The 22,065-nt window shown below is 22.6% G+C and overlaps 3 protein-coding genes across 3 annotated transcripts; all 3 read left to right on the top strand.

The window, feature by feature from the left end:
• The first annotated feature begins 1,101 nt into the window (after nucleotides 1-1,101).
• LOC128957647 (homeobox protein vab-15-like) lies at nucleotides 1,102-2,710 on the top strand. Its single transcript, XM_054303452.1, has 4 exons — nucleotides 1,102-1,573; nucleotides 1,643-1,808; nucleotides 2,264-2,306; nucleotides 2,381-2,710. The coding sequence occupies exons 1-4, from the start codon at nucleotides 1,102-1,104 to the stop codon at nucleotides 2,708-2,710; spliced, it is 1,011 nt and encodes a 336-aa protein (XP_054159427.1).
• A 10,853-nt stretch (nucleotides 2,711-13,563) lies between these two features.
• On the top strand, nucleotides 13,564-14,405 carry LOC128957636 (hematopoietically-expressed homeobox protein hhex-like). The gene is made up of 3 exons (XM_054303440.1): nucleotides 13,564-13,653; nucleotides 13,872-14,318; nucleotides 14,392-14,405. Exons 2-3 carry the CDS (start codon nucleotides 13,892-13,894, stop codon nucleotides 14,403-14,405), a joined length of 441 nt encoding a protein of 146 aa, XP_054159415.1. The 5' UTR covers nucleotides 13,564-13,653; nucleotides 13,872-13,891.
• Nucleotides 14,406-17,714: 3,309 nt separating this feature from the next.
• Nucleotides 17,715-19,803, top strand: LOC128957799 (major facilitator superfamily domain-containing protein 10-like). Its single transcript, XM_054303617.1, has 9 exons — nucleotides 17,715-17,965; nucleotides 18,020-18,098; nucleotides 18,157-18,470; nucleotides 18,536-18,697; nucleotides 18,759-18,855; nucleotides 18,945-19,056; nucleotides 19,115-19,223; nucleotides 19,291-19,519; nucleotides 19,588-19,803. Exons 1-9 carry the CDS (start codon nucleotides 17,837-17,839, stop codon nucleotides 19,701-19,703), a joined length of 1,347 nt encoding a protein of 448 aa, XP_054159592.1. The 5' UTR covers nucleotides 17,715-17,836; the 3' UTR covers nucleotides 19,704-19,803.
• The last annotated feature ends 2,262 nt before the right edge of the window (nucleotides 19,804-22,065 follow it).

Below are 22,065 nucleotides of genomic sequence, written 5' to 3'. Positions count from 1 at the left end.
AATAATAATAATAATAATAATAATAATAATAATAATATTTAATTTAAATTCATCAATTTCCAGTAAATGTATATTTATGTAAAATACATTTTATGACAAATATAACTAGAAAATTACATGATATTAGTTTAAATAAAATTTTATTCTAGTTCAAACTTTGTTATTTAAATCAATTTATTAAATTAAATAAAATTTATTTGAAGTGTATTTAAGTATCTATTGTTGTGTATTTTAAATCAACATCGAAATTGTGCTAGGTAACTTCACAGAATTATTGTTTAATATAATTTAATGCCAATTTTAATTTAATTTAAAATAATTTGTAAAATAACATAAATTTGTGATTTAAATTTATTAAAATTAATTAAAGTTTATATTTGAAATAAGTTAAACATATGGTTTTGACGTATAAGTTAGTGTATAAGCACTTACAGGTCAGATATGATAATTATTTGGTTAAGATTTAAGCCGTTAGTTGTAATGAAAGTCAAACACGTTTCAAATTAGCAAAACTATAATTTAAATACAATTGAATTGTGTTTAATAAGCCGCCCAATTGAAGGAGGAGTTGACTTAAATATAAAGATAATATAAGTGCAACCAATTGAAGACAACAGTTATCCTCCAATTATGGCAAATAAGTTTGCCTTAAGTTTATAAATATATGACTGAATTGAATACTGTTAGCAATACATAGACCGCACCCACAAAGGGCTGTCCAAAAGTTGAGCAAATCTACAAGTTTTTGGCCGCACTTTACAAATAAGTAGTAATTATTAGGACTTGAGATATAGTTAATTGAGATGCGATGGCATTTTGGTTAAAACGTATGAAAAGTTTTTTTTAAAAATCTTTTAAAACAACTATTTGTTTAAAGACTTGTTTCATGCATTTATTTCAGTAAATTTGTATCATTTTATAAAGTGATCTCATATTCTGTGTATTTTATTTACAGATTGAATTGATTTTTATTAACTCATTTCAACTAAATATTGAATATATATATATATATATATATAAATACTTTTGTGAAAAGTTATTTTAAAGTTTTTTAAATATTATTTATTATATTAAATGGTAAAAAGCAATTATTTGAGATCAATGTCTCGATCAGAATCTTCAAGTCCTGTAAATTCAGATGAAAGTATTGATATCAATGATGATGAAGAAGATGTGTCACAATCACCAAAACGACATTTCCTTTCTTCACCTATTATGCATCCAAACGGTTCCGTCAATTCAAGCAAACCATCGAAATTATCATTTAGTATCAGTCGCTTATTGGGAGCCAATAGTGACTCTAATAAACACAATGAGAGCGGATCGACATCTGAATCGGTCGATCATGAAATGTCTGAATGTGTGACCACTGAAAGTGCTGTTAAATCGCCGTCCATAACATACCCACCTTCTCCGTCATCGTTGTCACCAAATATGAACAATAAATACAGTCTTTCATCACATCGTATATCATCAATGAGTCCCTACGAAACAGCATTAAACCATTTAACAGGAAATCATTACCAATGGTTTGCTTCGACATCAAATACACTCATTAGAGATGGTCTTCAAAGTAAGTTTGATAATATGTTCGCAATATTAAAGTAAAAGATTATTAAATATGATGTAATGTCCGATAAAGAGCTTCTTGAGCCCCCAAAGTTGCCTCCAGTCAAATGTCAACTCAGACGACATAAGTCTAACCGAAAACCGCGGACACCGTTCACAACACAACAGCTTTTAGCACTCGAGAGGAAGTTTCGCTCAAAACAGTATCTCTCGATTGCAGAGAGGGCTGAGTTCTCCAGGTTTGACCTTTTGGTTGTCATAAATCTATTACCAATTAATTAGTTTTATAATAGAAATTATTATAAAATCATTTCTCTTATTTATATAATTTTTTCAACATTCAGAAAATATACTAATTTTTCAGTACAGTGTACTATATTATCAATTTTTTTATTTTAATATATAAAACCCAAATTATCAAATTTGAAACATTTAAGCCTAATTTTAAAATTATAATTATATCAATAATTTTAAAATAAATTTAATCAAATTACATTTATAAAATATGATTTAACTGTTTAGTCAAATATATTCATATTTTGCTTATTTAGTTTGAGTTATATACTGTTAAATCTGTAAATGTCTATACTCTGTAATACTCTGTAATACATTAGAATATATTAATCTATTATTTAAAAATAATAATAATAATAATAATAGAAAATTAAAATAAAACAAAAAATTATTTTTACAGTTCACTTAATTTAACTGAAACTCAGGTCAAGATTTGGTTTCAGGTATGTATTGAAATATTTCAGAAAATTGGTTATTGAATATTAAAAATTATGAAATTTAATCCGATATTTGACAGAACCGAAGAGCAAAGGAGAAGCGTTTAAAAGAAGCCGAAATAGAGAAGATGCGAATGGCTTCCCGACCTCTCTTACCTCAGGCCATAGGTATTGCCGGCTTTCCGGTCAGTCTTCATAATACGTCGAGTATGGGTCACAACCCATTTATGCCGGTCTCCACTTCAATGCCTCATTCACTGCATTCATCCTCATCTGTGGCATCATTGGCAGCGATGACCACATTCAGTGGTCACTCGCATCCAAATGACGTGAATCTCACGCAACCGACACCACTGTTCAGTACAAGTCCTTCATTACACGTCAATTCATCCGCTAATATGCGTCCATAAAGAGCCTTATAATTAATATAAATTCAATTGTAAGTTAAGTGCAATTATTCACATAAATATTAACTATTTATACCATATAAATGCTATACATTATATAAGATTTGCATTAAACTTTTGCGTTTAATTAATATTTATGTATAAACTACACTATTTTTCTAAAACATATATTTATATAAATTACAAATATATTTATATTATTTACAGATAAGCTATATATATAAGCATAATAACATATTAATTATAATATTATAATTATTTCAAGTTTTATTTAACGAACAAAACAAATTAAATGTATATAATGCTATTAAGTAGTGAGTAATGAAAAATAATTAAATTAATGTTTTTATGATAATTGTCTTTCTGTTTTAATTTAATTACTGCTTACTTTGAAATACAATTATTTTTTAAAGCAATTCATTAAAGTCAACGTAAAAAATATTTGTTATATGCATTGCAACTAAATATAGTTGAAAACCAGTTTCGCCGAAAAAAAACAACAAATGAAACCATAGATAGTGTATTATAGTGTTGTGTCTATAAGTTTGTATTAATGTGTTTCAAAAGCAATACATTGCAAGCGATTGTCACACAGTATCGTCTCATTTGATTTGTTACACTCTATTGAATTCACTTAAAATCAAAGTGACAACAAATGGTCATCACTTGTATCGCTGTTTGCTTTTAAGTTAATATTGCTTTCTAAATATAATTAAACGTATTAATAATTTTTATTTATTAAAGATTTATCATTAAAATCTATTAAAGTAGACATATAGTGTCACACACATACACATACACATACACATACACATACACATACACATATACATACACATACACATACACATACACATACACATACACATACACATACACATACACATACACATACACATACACATACACATACACATACACATACACATACACATACACATACACATACACATACACATACACATACACATACACATACACATACACATACACATACACATACACATACACATACACATACACATACACATACACATACACATACACATACACATACACATACACATACACATACACATACACATACACATACACATACACATACACATACACATACACATACACATACACATACACATACACATACACATACACATACACATACACATACACATACACATACACATACACATACACATACACATACACATACACATACACATACACATACACATACACATACACATACACATACACATACACATACACATACACATACACATACACATACACATACACATACACATACACACTTACCAAGTCTGTTGTCTAATGTTTTAAAGCTAACAAAAAAACAAAACACTCATTGAATAACTAATCAAAAAATACTAAAAACAAAAATGTGTTCAAAAGTAAAGTGAAATAATTTGCATTTTGATTACTTTATAATTTTGTTAATTTATTTTTGCACACATTTTTAAACACATGAGAAAAAAGTGTTTTAACAAATTGAAAGTGAATTAAATAATTTTAAAATTAATGACACAATTATTTTACTTCAAGATCTCAATAATTAAACTTAATATTATTTTTGATAATTTTTTTTATACAATCTTTATATCTTTGACTCCATATTTAATGTACAATATATTAACAAAATACAAATATATTGATTTTGATTAATGTTTTTTATTTCTTTTGACAAAACTATTTTATTAAATAAAAAAATTATCAAAAAGTTAATTTTAAAAATTTAATTGACCTAATATTTTTATATAATTAATCAATGCTATTAATAGTATATGAAAAAATCACTCAAATATATTACATACAAAAGGGTTTATCAGATTATAATTATAATTATAAAATTTATCTTTTATGTTTTATCTTTTAAATTTATATTAACATTTGGTTAAAATGTTTAACTATAAATTAGCTTATTTAATGAAATTTAGAAATGTTAAATTATTATATAATTGTACAATATTTTAAAATAGATGAGTCTTAAATTAGATTTAAATTATACTTTAAAATAAATTCTATAGATATGTTTTCATACAGTATATTAAAATTATTTCATTTTTAATTAAATCATTATTGAGTAACTAATTTGAAAACATTGCTATAAAATAGGAATTACAATAATTTAACAAAAGTATGCACTGGTTTTGAAAATATAGAGTAATTATCACTCATTATATCGCTTTTCAGTAGATTTGTAGCCAATTATTAAGTGAAGTGTAAAAAATGACATTAAAAATGAAACTATTTTCACACCAACTTTCACTTGAATTTATTATTTTTTAAATCTAAGTCTATCGACAATTTAAATACATTATATGTAAAGAAAAACTATTTTAAATAAACATAAGTTACTAATAAACAGAATGTTCTTAATATTTAATTATTGTTAGACTTAACTCTAAATACTTTATTTGAAAATAAATTTTTACACAACTTCTTGAAGTAAATATATTCTAAGATTTTTATATTTTAAGCAATAGATATGTTATGTTATATATTAAGAAATGAATAATAATTATACTATTAATATAAGTTTATGTGAAACCAGATTTGAAAATATCTAGAGAACAACAAATCATACTCTAATAAAAATTATTATTATTTATAAACTGACTTTTAATAATAAAAACAATATAAATAAAATCTTTTGAAAATGCTAAGCATAACATTGTCATACAAATTTATGAATGTTATTTTTAATTTTGTTAAAAATAATTATGTATAATCATTGTTGTGTGTGTACATACATTTTGTTACAATATTATGGCAATAAAAATATGTTGAAATATACCAAAAATTTATCTTAAATAACTTCTAAATGATCTTGAAAATCATATAAAATCATAGAATCTAAAATAGATCATAAAGATATAATGTAAAAAATGATCAAGGGATTTTAAATAATAATAAAACCAAAAATGTTAGGTCAAGAAATGAGGGTCAAAGGGCACAGGGAAAGTAACAAAATCAAATCTACTAAATACATAAATTCAATATGATTTTAGACCATAAATAACAACATTAATTTTGTCCGCTATTTTTTATATATGCTAAACAAATTTATACTGTTTTTTCATACTATGTTATCTCTAATTACAATATATTTCATTAAATCAAAATAGTTTGAAAATATGTTATAGTATATTATAATTTTTTTAAATTATTGAATGTCTTATACTTTTGAATACAATTTCTAAACTAACAAAATTTGTGTTTAAACTTTTAATTAAAAAAATATTTATATACAATTATACCGGTATATTATTAAGCATATAACAATAATCTTGATTAGTTTGAGATATATTTGAACTATGTTATTTTATCTAAAACATATGAGAAAATTAAATCACAACTATTAATAGTATATTAAGTGATTATTTTATTTAGTGTTAGATATTGATTAACTAAAAAGACATATACAGTATATATATATATACTGTATACTGTATATACTGTATAGTGTATACTATATAAAGGTAAATATATTTGATATATTAGTATATTTTTATATCAATTAAATTTGATGGCATTAGTGGCGAAATTATTTGATGCTATGATTGGCAAAGCAATAGAAAAACCGGTGGCATAAGTATGGGCTCATATATATCGTGCAAACAAATAGTTTGGTTGCAATTGAGTCGGTATTTACTAAAAAAGAAAAATAATTATATAAAATACATTTATATATAGCGCTATCGAAATCTATAGATTGGGTGGTCTATCAATAAACATTATTTATCATTGCTTTCAAATCAGATAACTTTAATTTTGACTTTCTATACTCATTATATTGTAGTATGTGTTTTAAACTACTCTCTCTCTCTCTCTCTCTCTCTCTCTCTCTCTCTCTCTCTCTCTCTCTCTCTATCTCCATATATTTTGTACAATGTATTAATGCCTTACAGTGTTATTAAAAATTTATCTTATTATATATATATATATATATATGCATTGATTGATTCTCAATAAAAAGTATAAATTATTTGTTTTATAATATGTAAAACAAAGAAATATTTATAATATATATTTTAGTTAGAAATAGTAAATTAACAAACTTAATTATAAGTAACACCAATACAATTAAAATCATAAACAAAAAATAAACAACTAGAGTTAAATAAGTGAAATTTTTCAAATATATGATTGAATTATTTAACACAAGTTTTCCAACAAATAGTTAATTAGTATTTATTAAAGAAAATGATAATTGATTTAATAATAATTAAATAAAAATATTCATTACCGACTTTTAAAGCAATTATTTATAATTTATACAATTTTGATGTTTGAGTCAAAAAGATTTTATGATTTGATAATTACGATTCTCTTTCTTTATATTATTTATTTGCTTGTTATGACTTCAATACTAAATTAGCCGAACTTTTAAAATTCATTTTTCAAGTCAAACATTTATAATTGATGTCATATAAGATCTTGTTTTAGTAACTATTATCCATAATTAACCAAAATATGTAGTATTATTATATAAAATAAATAATAATATAAAAATTTTGAACATTCAGAAAAGTGAAATTATAAATATCTTTTTTTTATTTGAAAATAAAATGCAATTTGTTATATATTTTCGAATCATTTAAATTATTTTGCAATTCAATAAGTTTTTGTATATTAGTAATCAATTAATGAAAGTATTTGGTTTTATAAAATAGTTTATAAAAAGCAACTTTAATTAAAGATTTAAAATTTTAATCTAATAAATAATTTAGTTGTTTTGTAAATTAATTTATAAAACTTAAATCATCATATAAATATATTAAATATAGATAAATAGGTAATATTATAGTCTAATTTCCATATATCACTTATATTAATTTTATAATTAATATTTATTGTTATTATAGTTTGGTGAGATTAACTTATTATATGTTTAACGTCAATGTAATGTAAATAAAAACATTTAATTGTAATTAAAATATATTTTTATAAAAGTTATTTATTAATATATAAAATAATTTTTAATTAAATTAAAAACTACTATCAGTGTATAACATAATAATTATATTTGTATTATAGAGTGTCTAAAATAATATAAATTATAATTATTATTATAGGTCTAAGATAAAGTTATGGGAAGTAAGCATGAATTGATTTATAAACTCTTAACAAATTAATAAAACGGTTATCGCTTAAAAAGTATAATACATAATAAAATATTTTGTTGATTTTTAAAAACCATTAAAAGTTTATTTAATAAAATAAACATTTGACAAAAGAGACAAAAAATCACGAAACTGTTTATAAGAGATATATAGCATCGGGTCATCAGCTAATGTCAACTAAATGTTTGATTAGAGACACGAAGTTATCATTCATTTCTGTATTGACTTTTTGTTTGTTAATTAACTTCATTTAACACTTTATGTTATAACTTATCTTAATTAAAGATTACAAAATGCCATAAACAACATTCTCAGCAAAAAAAACATTTATATATTTTTAAATTATTAATAATATAGTTTTTTTAAAAACATACTGTATATCTTGTTGCTGATGTCAAGTTTTAAAATTAAATAAATTTAACATACATTTCTATTTCTAAACATGTCTATTTTATTTATTATAACATATTGTATATACTATATACTGAAAAATACAAATGAGAGAGAGAGAGAGAGAGAGAGAGAGAGAGAGAGAGATTTATAAATAATTGAAATCTTATTTAAATAGAAAGACAACTCAAACGACAACTTGTGAACAAAAAAGTATATGTTTATTAAATTTTAGTAAAAACACATTGAATAATAGCAAAATATTTGAATAATAATTTATAAATATTAAATTCATATTTAAAAAAAATTTTTGATTAAATAATTATAATATTAATTTTTTAAAAATTATATGTGATTCTGTATTACTGTATTTCTGTGTTATTTATATTAATTCTATTTACCAATTGATGCAAAAAATTTAATCACAATGTTATTGCCATTAATTTCATTACTTGCTGTTTAAGTCAACATAACATATGATTGATTACCACATTTTTATTAAAAATATAAAATTATAACATAAGATATTAAAAGTTTAGTTTTGTTACTAAATATGGCCCAAATTTTGTACTCAATATATAATAATTTTATAATTTATAAATAGTAAAAATCTTTAACAATAGCGTTGATAATATAGAAAGAAAATATTTTCAAGGTTTTAATCAAACAAATAAAAAAACTTAAATTCGTAACACAAATGATAGCAAATGATTGTATGTATGAAAAGCCAGAATCCGACAAACAATGAATTATGTTTTGAGATAATTATCTCATCAATTATATAATGTTTGAATCGATTAATTTGAAACTTGAAATGTCATGAATTTTATATATAATGGTTTGATTTTAATGAATAGCGGGCACTGAGAGAGGGAGAGAAGTCACAAATTGCTACATAAATGAGACTCAATATATTAATAGTGTTTTTATATAACCAATTGGCCAATGGATCTAATTCTTGGGCTAATAATTCTTAAGCAATGATCACATTTCTATTTAATTCATATTTGGATTCAATCAAACTGACAGCTAATTAATTAGGACTTCTTTGCCAATGCCTGCATGAGTTCCCAACTATCTGTCATGATTTGTCAAAGAGAGAGAGAGAGAGAGAGAGAGAGAGAGAGAGAGAGAAAGAAAGAGAGAAAAAATTGCTTAAAATGCCCACTAAAACAAACTCTTAGCTAATGTCTAGCATTGAACTAAAGGTTGAGTCGTCTTAAGACTGTATGTGTAGATAATGTATATATATATTGCATACTATAATAACTCACTGTCTATTTGGAGGTAAATTGCAATCATTGTCTCATCAATTATTACATTGTTTTTTCTCTCTTACTTATCTCTGACCAGACATTTAGTAGTTTTTCAATATTTTTGTTAATATTTTCATGTTATTTAAAAATACTTGAAAATACGATATACCGGTTTTAAATTCAACATTCAATATTAACTTTACTCATTTGTATCATTTATTTCATTACTTTTGTTTTGCTTAATTTTAAAACAAATTATTATTTATAAAAATAAAAACATTTTAAATATAATATAATATTAAAGTATTATATTTTGATATATTATTGTGTTTTCTACAGAAATTAATAATAAATTATTAATTGATGATAAATTCAATCTTTACTTTTTTCTTTAACTTAACGTATAATTTTAAAATGTAAACTTTTGCAATTATAAGAGAGTTAAAGCAAAAAAAAAACTCTAAAAACTGTCATTTAATTATTTAATTTTTACTTTTGAGAGGAACTGGTGTTTTAATGTTTACTTCAAAACCTCTCTTCACAAACAACCGGTGATTAAAATAGATGACACCTTTTGGTTATTAATGAGTTCAAGAAAATAAATTATGATTTGTTATAATTAAAAGTAATTAAAATTATATATTTTTTAATTTGAAATTTGAAATATCATAACATTAGCTTAATTTGACTTAACTTAAGTATAAATTTAACAAATATAATTTTTTCAATTATTATATATACAGTAGTATATTATATGTAGATATGTTAAAATCTAGTTTTTAATTATTAATATTTTATATTAAATATCAATATTAATATTAATATCTAAACACAAATAATTTAGCATTATTACTTATTTCAGTTATACTAAAATATTATAAACAAATTTTTATATCAAACATAAACTTTTAATTATTTACATTTTTAATAACTTATGATTAAAAACTAATTAAAAAACATAATATATATATATATATATATATATTTGTTATTACTAATAACTGGTAAAATTTAAGAATTATATGTAAATATTGTATATTTTTGTGTTAATAGAAATTAATTAACGCAAAAATAAAAATCTGATTGTAACTGATATTATAATTTCAGGTTTAACACTAAATAAATAAAATAAACTGAGAGATAAAATTTAAGCATTAAAATCAAGATTTATATTATATATAACTTATATAATATAAGTTATATATATATATATATATATAAAATCTTTATTAATAGCCAATAAAACTATTTGTAATTGATTTAAATTATTATTTTATTTTTATTATAAGATTTATAATGATTGTAAATTAAATTACTTGTCATAATAACTAATAATATATTTGATAGTAAATGTTATGTTAGATTATACAGTATGTTAATATTATGGGATATCTTCATTAAAGCGCAAATAAATGTTGATTCACTTATTATATTAATCAATGAAACATAAATAAAAATCATATAATGTAATTGACTGCTGTTATTTAACTCAATTTAGTCTAATATTTTTATTAAAATGATAATCAATTAATAAGATGTTTGTAATAATAATATTTATTGATAAAATACAGTGGACCTTAACTGGTAATCTACTGTATACAGTGTATAACATAATTAAAGAGATCTAAACACACATCTAATAAAATAATTAGCATAATATTTGTTAATAAACTTAACTAAAAACTCAATAATTACAAATCGTTAGATTATAAGATTTTTAATTCAATTAATTTAAGTAACGTTAATATAAATAGACATTTACAGCAATTATAAAAGAGATATGCCATATATATATATATATATTTTATTCACATCATTAATGAAAAGACGTTAAAAATCAATTGGAAAGAAAGTCATAAAATTGTAGAGAGAGTTGACAATCAGTTCATTAAATTAAATGATTGTTTGATTGTTAATGTGATGTCATTGTGTGAACATAAACTCTTGATTGCACGAAAAGAAATCACTTTTTATTATTTTCTTACAATATATTACTATACTTTATAGAGTAAAGTTTTTTTGTACATTAATTACTTATTGATTGGAGGTATAAATTATATGATTGTATTTATGTATGTATGTATGTGTGCATACAATTTATTAAATACAATTACAATTATCTTCATCTCAAACACACAAACGTTAAAATCAATTTGCGAGTTAAGTGAACACTACTACGACTACTACTACTACTACTAAATACTAATCGTTTAACTAAAAGTCAATGCAATCAATGACTATATTTACGATTAAAATTAAAGATAAAAAGATTCATTTATTTAGTGTTTTCTTTAGTGTTTAAATTATTATTATTATTATAATTGTTTGATTGCTTCAGAAAAGGTAATTACATTGCGTGTAATGATTAAGTAAAAGTGCGATTGAGACTGATTTGCACGAACTCTGTCCGCCTTTTTTACACCAAATCCTATAGATATATGAAAAGGAGGGCCCGTTTCACACATATGTGTGTAAATTTTACAGATAAATAAAAGTCCAAATCACGACTCAAAACCAATATTTCCTTTTAATGTGTTTTTCAGTAGTCTTTCTGCTATTTTCACATATTTAGAGGCCATCACTACATCATACAAATACTTTTAACAGGCAATGAGCACCGGGATCTCAATAAATGTTTATGTGTGTGATAGAAGAGAGAGAGAGAGAGAGAGAGAGAGAGAGAGAGAGATGTTGGGCCAAATTATGTTACGCCCCGAGTCTAACACAAACTATTTATACAAACGTTTTTATGGCAATAATAGTTGAATTATTGCTCAAATTGTTGAACATTTTGCTAAGTTTCACATTATTTTACATTAATACCCACTAATAAGTTATACATTATATATATATATATATATTGCTATTTAGTCGGCCGACTGTATAACCATATCAAGGTTTTCAATAGGATTGTTGGCTTATATAGATATAGTTGACTGATTAACTAATTTAATAAATAAATTGTATTTGTGTTTTGTTTAGTAAAAGCAGGTGTATTGAACAAACTAGAGGTGCATTCAAACACATTAATTAAAAGAGAAAAATAATCATTTTGTAAGAAATAATTTTACATTTAACTTAAAATTTCGTGATTTAAATGTTATAACGTTATAGAAAAATTGTATTTTATAAACCAATAAATTATTTTTCTTACAAAAGAAAAATAATATATTATTGTAGAAAAATTAAAAATATATTTAAATTAATTACTTTTATCACATTCTTAAATTAGTAAAAATATTTACTAATAGTATTAACCGTAATAAATGTAAAGTTACTCCAATAAATTTTATGAAAAACTAATTTTTCTACATTTCTTATTTTTATAATAATATTGAAATTAAAAAAAAATAAAGCAAATTAAAAATAGTAACATTAATGTTTAGTTATATAATGGTATAAAGTTTATAATATAATATTTAATGCTAATTTTATTGAATAACATTTGTTTTTTAAATAAACATTAGATATAACAAATAAGTTATCTACAAAAAAAATTGGACAATAATAATAATGTGACAAATTTATTTATATGATAAAAATATTATATGAATAAATAAAATCAATGAAAATGTAATCTATAGTTAACATTGTTGTATGAGTTCCTCCACACATGTGTTTCCTTTAGAACCGGCATTTGATTGTTGTGTAACACTTACAAAGCCAACGATGTCGGCAATGTATTAGCAGATAATCATTTGAATGTACGACCAAACTATCAAAACTGTTTTGTTATAGATATGTATTTTGATTGAGTCCTACGCTTCACTATTTCCTAACAATCAATTTAAAAGCATTACATTTATATACATATTTAGTCTATTTATACATAAAAAGGCAATACTGATGTTTTTATAAACATATAAATATATTATTGTAGGAAATTATTAATTTATTATTTGTTAAGTGATTATAAAGCATGAAATCAAAGAAATAATATTTCAATCAAACAAAATGAACTCTTTTATGATAAATGATATATTAAACAGTGATAAACCAAATAATGACATTCAAAATAATTGTAATTATGAAGACATTAAAATCAATTATTATCAAAATCATTCATTTCACTCATATATTACCAATAATAATGATTATCAAGACTACAGCCATCCAATCAATTATTATAATTGGAATCATTTATTGGATAATTCCGGTAATTAATTGTTTTCATTTATATATATATATATGATATAAAATAAATTTAATTTAAAATTTCAATTAGTTATTATAATTTTTTATATTGTATAGTTATTTTAAAAAATTAATACTGGATCTATTAATATAATCTATATACATAATAATTCTAGTTATATTACATTAATAGCTTTTTAAATTATTTTAAATACATATTTATAATGAACTTAATTATAGATAATGATAATGTATGTGAAATGGGATCGGGAGGTATTGGTGGTGATGCCATAGTATGGCAACATTATCTGCTTCGACATCGAATGCTAATGCAAGCGAAGCCCCGAAAAGGCGGACAAATTCGGTTCACTTGTCAACAGTTGCAGACTTTGGAGAAGCGGTTCGGACAACAAAAATACTTATCACCGGATGAAAGGAAAACCATTGCCTCTCAGTTGGCACTCTCTGAGCGACAAATTAAGACTTGGTTTCAAAACCGAAGGGCAAAATGGAGACGTTGTAAGCAATTGAGTGTCACTACTGATCCCGAAGAAGATAAACATATTTTGTTTGATAATAATTGTAATAAATGTGAAAACACGCACTCATGGAGTCGTGACAATCATAATGACGATCCTTATGAGACATTTGAATCCAATAATACACACAACTATCGCACTAATGACAGTAAACATTACATCAAATAAACATCTTTTGCTATTAACTTAATTTTGTCTCAAATTTTAATTTATATGATTAGGATTTAGTGATTAGTTTAAAGTAAAGGTTGGTTTAGAAAAATCAATTAAATTCTCCCAAAAAGTTTATTATCGATTAAACATAAGATTAATATATCTGATATACTATATTAAAGTTTTAATTATACTATTTTATTTTAATAAATCGAAATAATTAATTTGTTTTGTAAAAATTAATTATAAATTAAAATATATTAACTATTTATTTGCATTTAATTACTGTCTTGATTAAATTGATGATTAATTTTCAATCATTTTGATTATTAATAAAAAACATTAAACTTAATATCTAAAATGTGATAAATTTTAAAAATTGGAGTAAAAATATTTAAAAAGTAACATTATATGTAAATAAATTATATGAAAATTATATCGAACTTTCAAAGATTAGTTTAAAATATTTGAGAATAACTTTAACAGCTTTTATTGACTTTTTTGTTGCACCCAATATAATATTTTTGAAAATAATAAACATTTAGATAGCAAACTATGTATCAATTAATTCAAAATAAATTACTTTTAAGTGCTATTATAATACTGTTAAACTTAATATATAATTAATATTTATATTTTTAAAAATATTGATAAAAATATTAATATCAATAAATAATTTATATTGAATTGACCTATATCATATAATCATCACGTCAATGCTCAGGGGTAATGTCTCCTATATTACGTTAAGCAAACAGTTTTCTAATAATAATATAGTAATAATAACAAATCATATGTGGTTAATAATTTTAACAATATTTATTGTTATCACGCTTATGATTATCTAATATTTTATTCAATTATTGGTATTTACTGCAGTTTTCACTACAGGAAACATTTATACATTAAAAAAGTTAAGTTTGAATGATTGTTATGAACCAACATTTTATAAATGCAAACTTAGAAAACGACTTATTATATATAAAAAGATGTTTGCAAAGTAACAATAAATTCAATTTAAATGATATATTTATTGAGCAATAATTACTATTTTGGCATTCAATAGATGTTATTATCAACTAAATATATCTATTTAATATATATATAAAATAATTAAGATAACTCAAAATAGAGATGATGTGCAATAACACAAGCGTATCCCTAATAAAACCGGAGTTCCACTGCTCCGGTATGTGATCAACACTTTTATATATATTATAATCAATTATTATACTGTAAAACCTTATAATTTTTTTCAATGGTAATTATCTCATAATATCCGTTTGGAAAATACAGTAAACATTTTTTAGAAAATATATTTATGTCAATATAATAAATTGACCAAAATTTTATAATATCAATAAGTATAAATTATTTTTATCAAATGAACATTACTTTATTTATTTATTTATAACTTAAACGAAAAATAATATGGAATAATATTGATAGTTAAATAAAAATAATATAATATTAATTGTATTTTAAGAATAATTTTTGGATAATTTATACAAATAAGTTTAACGATATAAAGCTTTTGTTAGCTTTTATTTATTTTATATTTATTATATAATTTATAATTTAGGATAAATTCTTGTTTGTATATCTAATCGATTGTTAGTTTTTTAAATGAAAAATACTTTACAACAATAGCATTGTTTAACTAAAAATATATTTAAAAATAAATTGAAATCAAATATGTGTTATCTATTTACCCGATCTCTCGATTTTATTTTTTATGTTTTATCCTAAACTCATTTAATGTCGTTTAGTTTTAGATACGAGATAAAACATTACTAAACATTTAAACAAAAATTGTATATTATTAGATCAGTTATTAGTAAGTTATATCAATATTAGTATAAGTGTTGACTAAATTAAGTTCAAAGTATTATATTTGTTGTTATGTACTATATATTTAGTATATATATTAAATATTTCATTAACCATTACAGTACATATTGTAATATACCGGTAGTGTAATTATATCTTTATTAGTATTCCTTATAGATTTATTTATAAAACAATAATAATCTTATAAGATAAATTTTAAATAAAAAATAAAGATATTGAAATAAAAATATTCATAATTGTGATTAATATATATTTATATAATATATAAAAACAATATATGCATATAAACTAATAAATATATATAATATGCACAATTTTAATAATTAAATTACAGATTTATATCAAACTTTGTATTTGTAATTGTATTTAGTATAAGATCACAACATTCCCACATAATTTCAATTAAAGTAATAATTATTAAACTGTAAACATTGACATAAAATTTATAATATAATTATAATTGACAGCAACAAAAAATTAAAGCTTAATTATGTCAGACAAATATCATTTAGCAAATGTTGTTATATCCTATTTTATAAACTAATGGTAATAATAATAATTTATTGTTTTGAACATATTATGTTTAAATAATAGAAACTACAGTATAGTAAAGTAATTTATATGATAAGTGTGTATATAATATACAGTACTGTAAAATGCTATTTCATACTAAGGTTAAACATATTCTATAATATAATTGTTAATTATATAAACATATTGTTTTAAATGATTATTTCATTATATTTTGAACAGACGCCAAATAATTAAATTTTATAATAATTATTGATTAATTGTATATACTGTATATGAGACATACAGCAGTATAGATTATTAATAATTAAAAATTTTAATCAATAGTATAATACACTAAAATTGTTTGCAACAAAATCCCATATTATTAAAATATCTATTTATAATGTAATTTAACAACTTATTTTACAAAAAAAAATAATAATAAAGATATAACTTATGAACTTTTTAAAGTTAAAATTGAAAATATTTTATAACAAAGTATAGTATAAATTTAATCTACTGTACTGTATATGAATTTAAATAATCTTTACAAATATATACTGTATGTACTTATAGTTGATTTGCATAAATAAGTATTTGTTATATTTTGGTTGTTATCTATTAATACTTATTTGAATATATTTGAATCATTTAAGTAAACTTATAGATCAATTGAATCTCAACTTTATTTATATAAATTATATTATAAATCATTTAAAATGTATTTCAGAATCTAATGTCAAATAGTTTTAACAACTGTTTGGACGTAATATTTGTTACAACATATGATTGACACGTGTATGCAATTTACAAATAGAGTGATCCATTAGGTTATGTCTAATCATGTATTGTTATGACTATAATAATTAAGTTAATAACACAATTACTTTAGTAATCAGATATATGTTTATATAATAATAAATAATGTAATACTGTGTGTGTATTAATGTTATTATTTTAAACAATTACTTGTATTTAATGGTATATAAGTTATAATAACAGTCAATACAGGTATTACTTTATTATTTGTCACTCTAATGACTCTAATGATGTGTACAAAAGTTTTTCACTTAAATTGAGATGAATTTGAAAATATGTTTAAAAGTAATTCAAACAATTGGTTGACATTAGTATTGTTTAATTGATCCGATGATGACATCTATGAAGACTAAATCACTTGTGGTGATCACGACATCACTTATATTGGATTTGTTGGCCTTTACTGTGATTTTGCCGTTAATGCCATCCATTGTTGACTATTACAGTATCAACGATCAGGTATAGTGTCCACCAATTAATGATTTTTTAAATTTAATTATTTGTTATCTCAAGAGTGGTCTCTTTGAGTGGTTTAATGGCAAAGTCAAGTTAAGTCAAGAATGGATAGGAAGTCCTCAAGAGTTCAACAAAGGTTTGCAACTAAAATAGCAATTAATTGATCATTTGATTGAAATGTTTGATATTTGAAGTACTTTTCGGTGGTCTCATCGGTTCGTGGTTTTCATTACTTCAATACATATCTCAACCATTGGTCGGGTCGTTGTCCGACATTTACGGTCGAAAACCACTATTACTTATATGTTTGTCGGGAATCTCTTTATCTTACTTCTGTTGGAGTCTTTCTTCACAAATGTTTACAATATTTCTAATTTCCCGAACCATCGGTGGTCTCAGCAAAGGAAACATAAGTCTGAGTACAGCCGTAGTAACGGATGTGTCGGATGAGTCAAATCGCGGTAAAGGAATGGCATTAATTGGGATTTCCTTCTCCATTGGATTTATTGTACTCTTAAATATAATTGTATTGAATTAACTTTTATTTAAATTATATTTTTAAAATACCAATAGATTGGACCCGTTTTAGGCGCAACTTTTGTTATTTGGTCTCGAAGTTCATCTCCAGACTACTTCTTTCAGTTATATCCGGCGGTCTTTGCATTAATCCTTTCTCTTCTTAATATTGTCTTTATTTGGTATTATTTTGAAGAATCCCTTTCCTTAAATAAAAGGGTAATAAATTGCATAAATTTAATCAACATTTTTATATATTTGTTTTATTATAAAATTAAAGGCACGTTCGCTAGAGTCGGGTTTAAAGCAAGCCATTGACTACATGAGCCCAATATCATTATTCTCCTTTCGTCCCGTCAATAATGTTACAGAAAAAGGTTATAATTTATATAAAATAAAATAAATTACAGTAATATAATATTTTATCAAATAATTAATTTAATAAAAATATTTTATAATAATATAGATTTAAATGTCTTGAAAAGTGGAGGTCGTCTTTACTTTTTATACCTATACTTATATTCTGGACTCGAGTTTACGCTGACATTCCTCACTCATTTGAGATTCAATTACTCGAGGTTTGCATTAATTTTTATTATTGTAATGTTTTATTGTTTTATAATTTGATAATTTTAGTGCAGAACAGGGAAGACTTTACTTATATACCGGTCTTTTGATGACTTTAATACAGGGATCATATGTTAGACGTATTAAAGTTGGAAATGAATTAAAAACTGTTTTAACGGTATGTTTTGGATTTTAAATAACTTTAATTGGAATCAAAGAATAATAAATTGTATACCAATTTAAAGGGCATTTTAATGATAATTCCATCGTTTCTATTGATTGGTTTGGCAAACAATGAAATACAATTATATATTGGATTAACATTATATGCATTTTCATCGGCTACAGTGGTTCCATGTTTGACAACAATTGTTTCATCATATGGTCCTCAGGACCAAAAAGGTGTTACACTCGGAATATTTCGATCAATCGGAGCACTGGCCAGAGCTTTGGGACCAATATCTGCTTCATTAGGTCTGTTTAAGTACCATTAAAGTAACAAATATTAATCATTTATTTTACCGTAAATTACTTACAAATAGTTTTCTGGAGATTTGGTGCAACTGTTTGCTACTGTTTTGGAGCCATTCTCTTAATTTATCCACTTTTGTCGGCACTTAGACTAAAGCAATACATTTTGGACATTAACTCAAAGTAATAATTACATCCAATGAAACGTTTAAACGAATTTTAATGTAAAGTTTTATGAAACAAATGTGATAAACGATACTTTTTGTTAAGAGATTTATTGAATCTAAAAGAGATTAATATTTTTAAATATAATTTTTTTAATTTTAATTGAATGTATTCTCATTTTGATATTTATTTAATAATATTACAGTAAATGATAAATGTTATATTAATTTAATTCAAGTGTTTGTTTTAATGTTTGATTCAAAGAGTAAGCCTTACAATAATAAATAATTAGTTTTATAGTTGTATATAAATGGCTATCAATTTGTGAAGTATTTAATAATATTTTCTTTAAACCAATTTCTTGAATTGATTGAAAAAGTTTAAGTAATCGTTGGATTTCATTGATTCTCTGTATTTTTGTTAGCTTTTGATTTACATTATTAAAACATTTACTGAAAAAGTTGTCTAAAATAGTATTAGATTCAAGAATCAGACAAAACATGGGATCAAACTTTTGTTTTATTGTCGACACTAAACATGCGGTTTCATTGATAACTATTAAAAATTGAGACTTGAGTTGTGACACAAATGGTTTAATGAGACAACTGTCCGATTCATATAATACTGATAATACAAGAATTGTAATGTCTTTGATTTGTTGGTGATGTCCACTCTTGAAGTCATTTGATATAATATAATAAAATCCAAAGTATTTTCTCACGAAATTATCAATTAATGAATACATTTTGTGTGGTATTTGTTGATTAATCACATCAATGTCTATATCATCGATAGACACCTTTAGATGATAAGTCTCTTCATAGGTGTTAACAAAGAGTCGATTCAATTCATTTTTGATGACCAAAAGACACAAATATTTACCATCTTTGAGATCAGTTAAAGACTGGATACCAACTTTGGGCGCAACCATTGCATTGATTATAGTTTTAATAGATTGGATTACCTCTTGATTTATTTCATAAGTATTAATAGACATTATCACAGCTAACAATCAAATCACTTATATTTTCAAATAAAAACCATTTGATTGAGTTTTGAAGTTCAATGAACTTACTATTAATTGATGAATGACTTGAATATAATGACAAAAGTTTTTAGCATTAAATTGAATCTCATTTTTATAGCATTGCAATCATCACTGCATTTAAAGTCATTGTTTTATACAGTTTGGCATTTAATACAATCTTAAGTTTTATTATTAACACAATATCTTTAAACTCTATTTCATTAAAAAGTCTATAAAATCCCTGATGTAATCTATAGTTTATGATTTTTATAATTTATTATTAATAATTATAAGTATTAATTAAGTATAATATTATTAATAATTTTCTCTAATATGTATTACATATCTCTTATAAAGTAATTACAATCGCTTTTTTTGATTAAAAATAAAAGAAAATAATAATTTTCTTAATATTTTAATTATTAATTAATATGTCTAAAATGTAAAAATATCAATATAATCATATTTTCAGCGATTAAAGATATTAATATATCAATTAATTATACTAAAGATAAAATTAAATTATTTAATCAAAAATTTAATCATATATTATTTATTTATTATAAATACTACAAATAGCATATTTAGATTAGTAATTATTAATAATTTTATAAAAATTTTATTAAAATCAACGAAAAGTTGAAACTATTAGCTAAACATTTAGACTAAATATATTAAAAACAATGAAATTATTTCAATATTGAAAGGACTTGTCGTCAAAAATGATTGTTTGTATAGCAAAGTGCTATCAAACATGTGTTGATTGTAATCAATGAATTCAATTGCAATACAATTGGTTTCTTACTAAATGCCGACAAAACACAACAATGCTTTGTCACGTATTTTTCAATTCAATTTAAAAACAAATATTTTATTGATAAAAAAATTCAAATTTAAGTCATATAAACCTAGTGATGATTTTATTAAAATTTTGTAAAATGAATTAAATTTAGCCAAATGTGAAACTCTAAAATGCTATTTTTAAAATATATAAATTATACACTAATATCATATAATATATATATATATTATTTCAATTTATATCAATATATTAACCAGAATTGAAATAATTTTGATCAATATTGCTAACTATAAGCAAACAAAATACATTTTTATAATGAAAATAAAAATAAATAAAATAATAATAAATAAATTAACTGACATTGAAATTATTAAAATTAGTTTAATCACTTATCTTTTATAAATTTTATTAGAATCTAACATTTATTAATTCTAGACGTAAAATTCAGTATTAAAATTAATTACTGCATATTTTACTAATAAAAAACATTTAACCTAGATCACTACAAAAATTTTGCCCAAATTTAATTTCAGTACTACATTTACCTAAAATTAA

The sequence above is a fragment of the Oppia nitens genome, unplaced genomic scaffold (assembly GCF_028296485.1).
Source record: "Oppia nitens isolate AA-2021 unplaced genomic scaffold, nextdenovo-longstitch-racon4-pilon3 scaffold13_pilon_pilon_pilon, whole genome shotgun sequence".
Classification (NCBI taxonomy): Eukaryota; Metazoa; Arthropoda; class Arachnida; order Sarcoptiformes; family Oppiidae; genus Oppia; species Oppia nitens.
The sequence above is the reverse complement of the archived record's forward strand: the minus strand, read 5'-3'. Positions and strand labels throughout refer to the sequence as shown.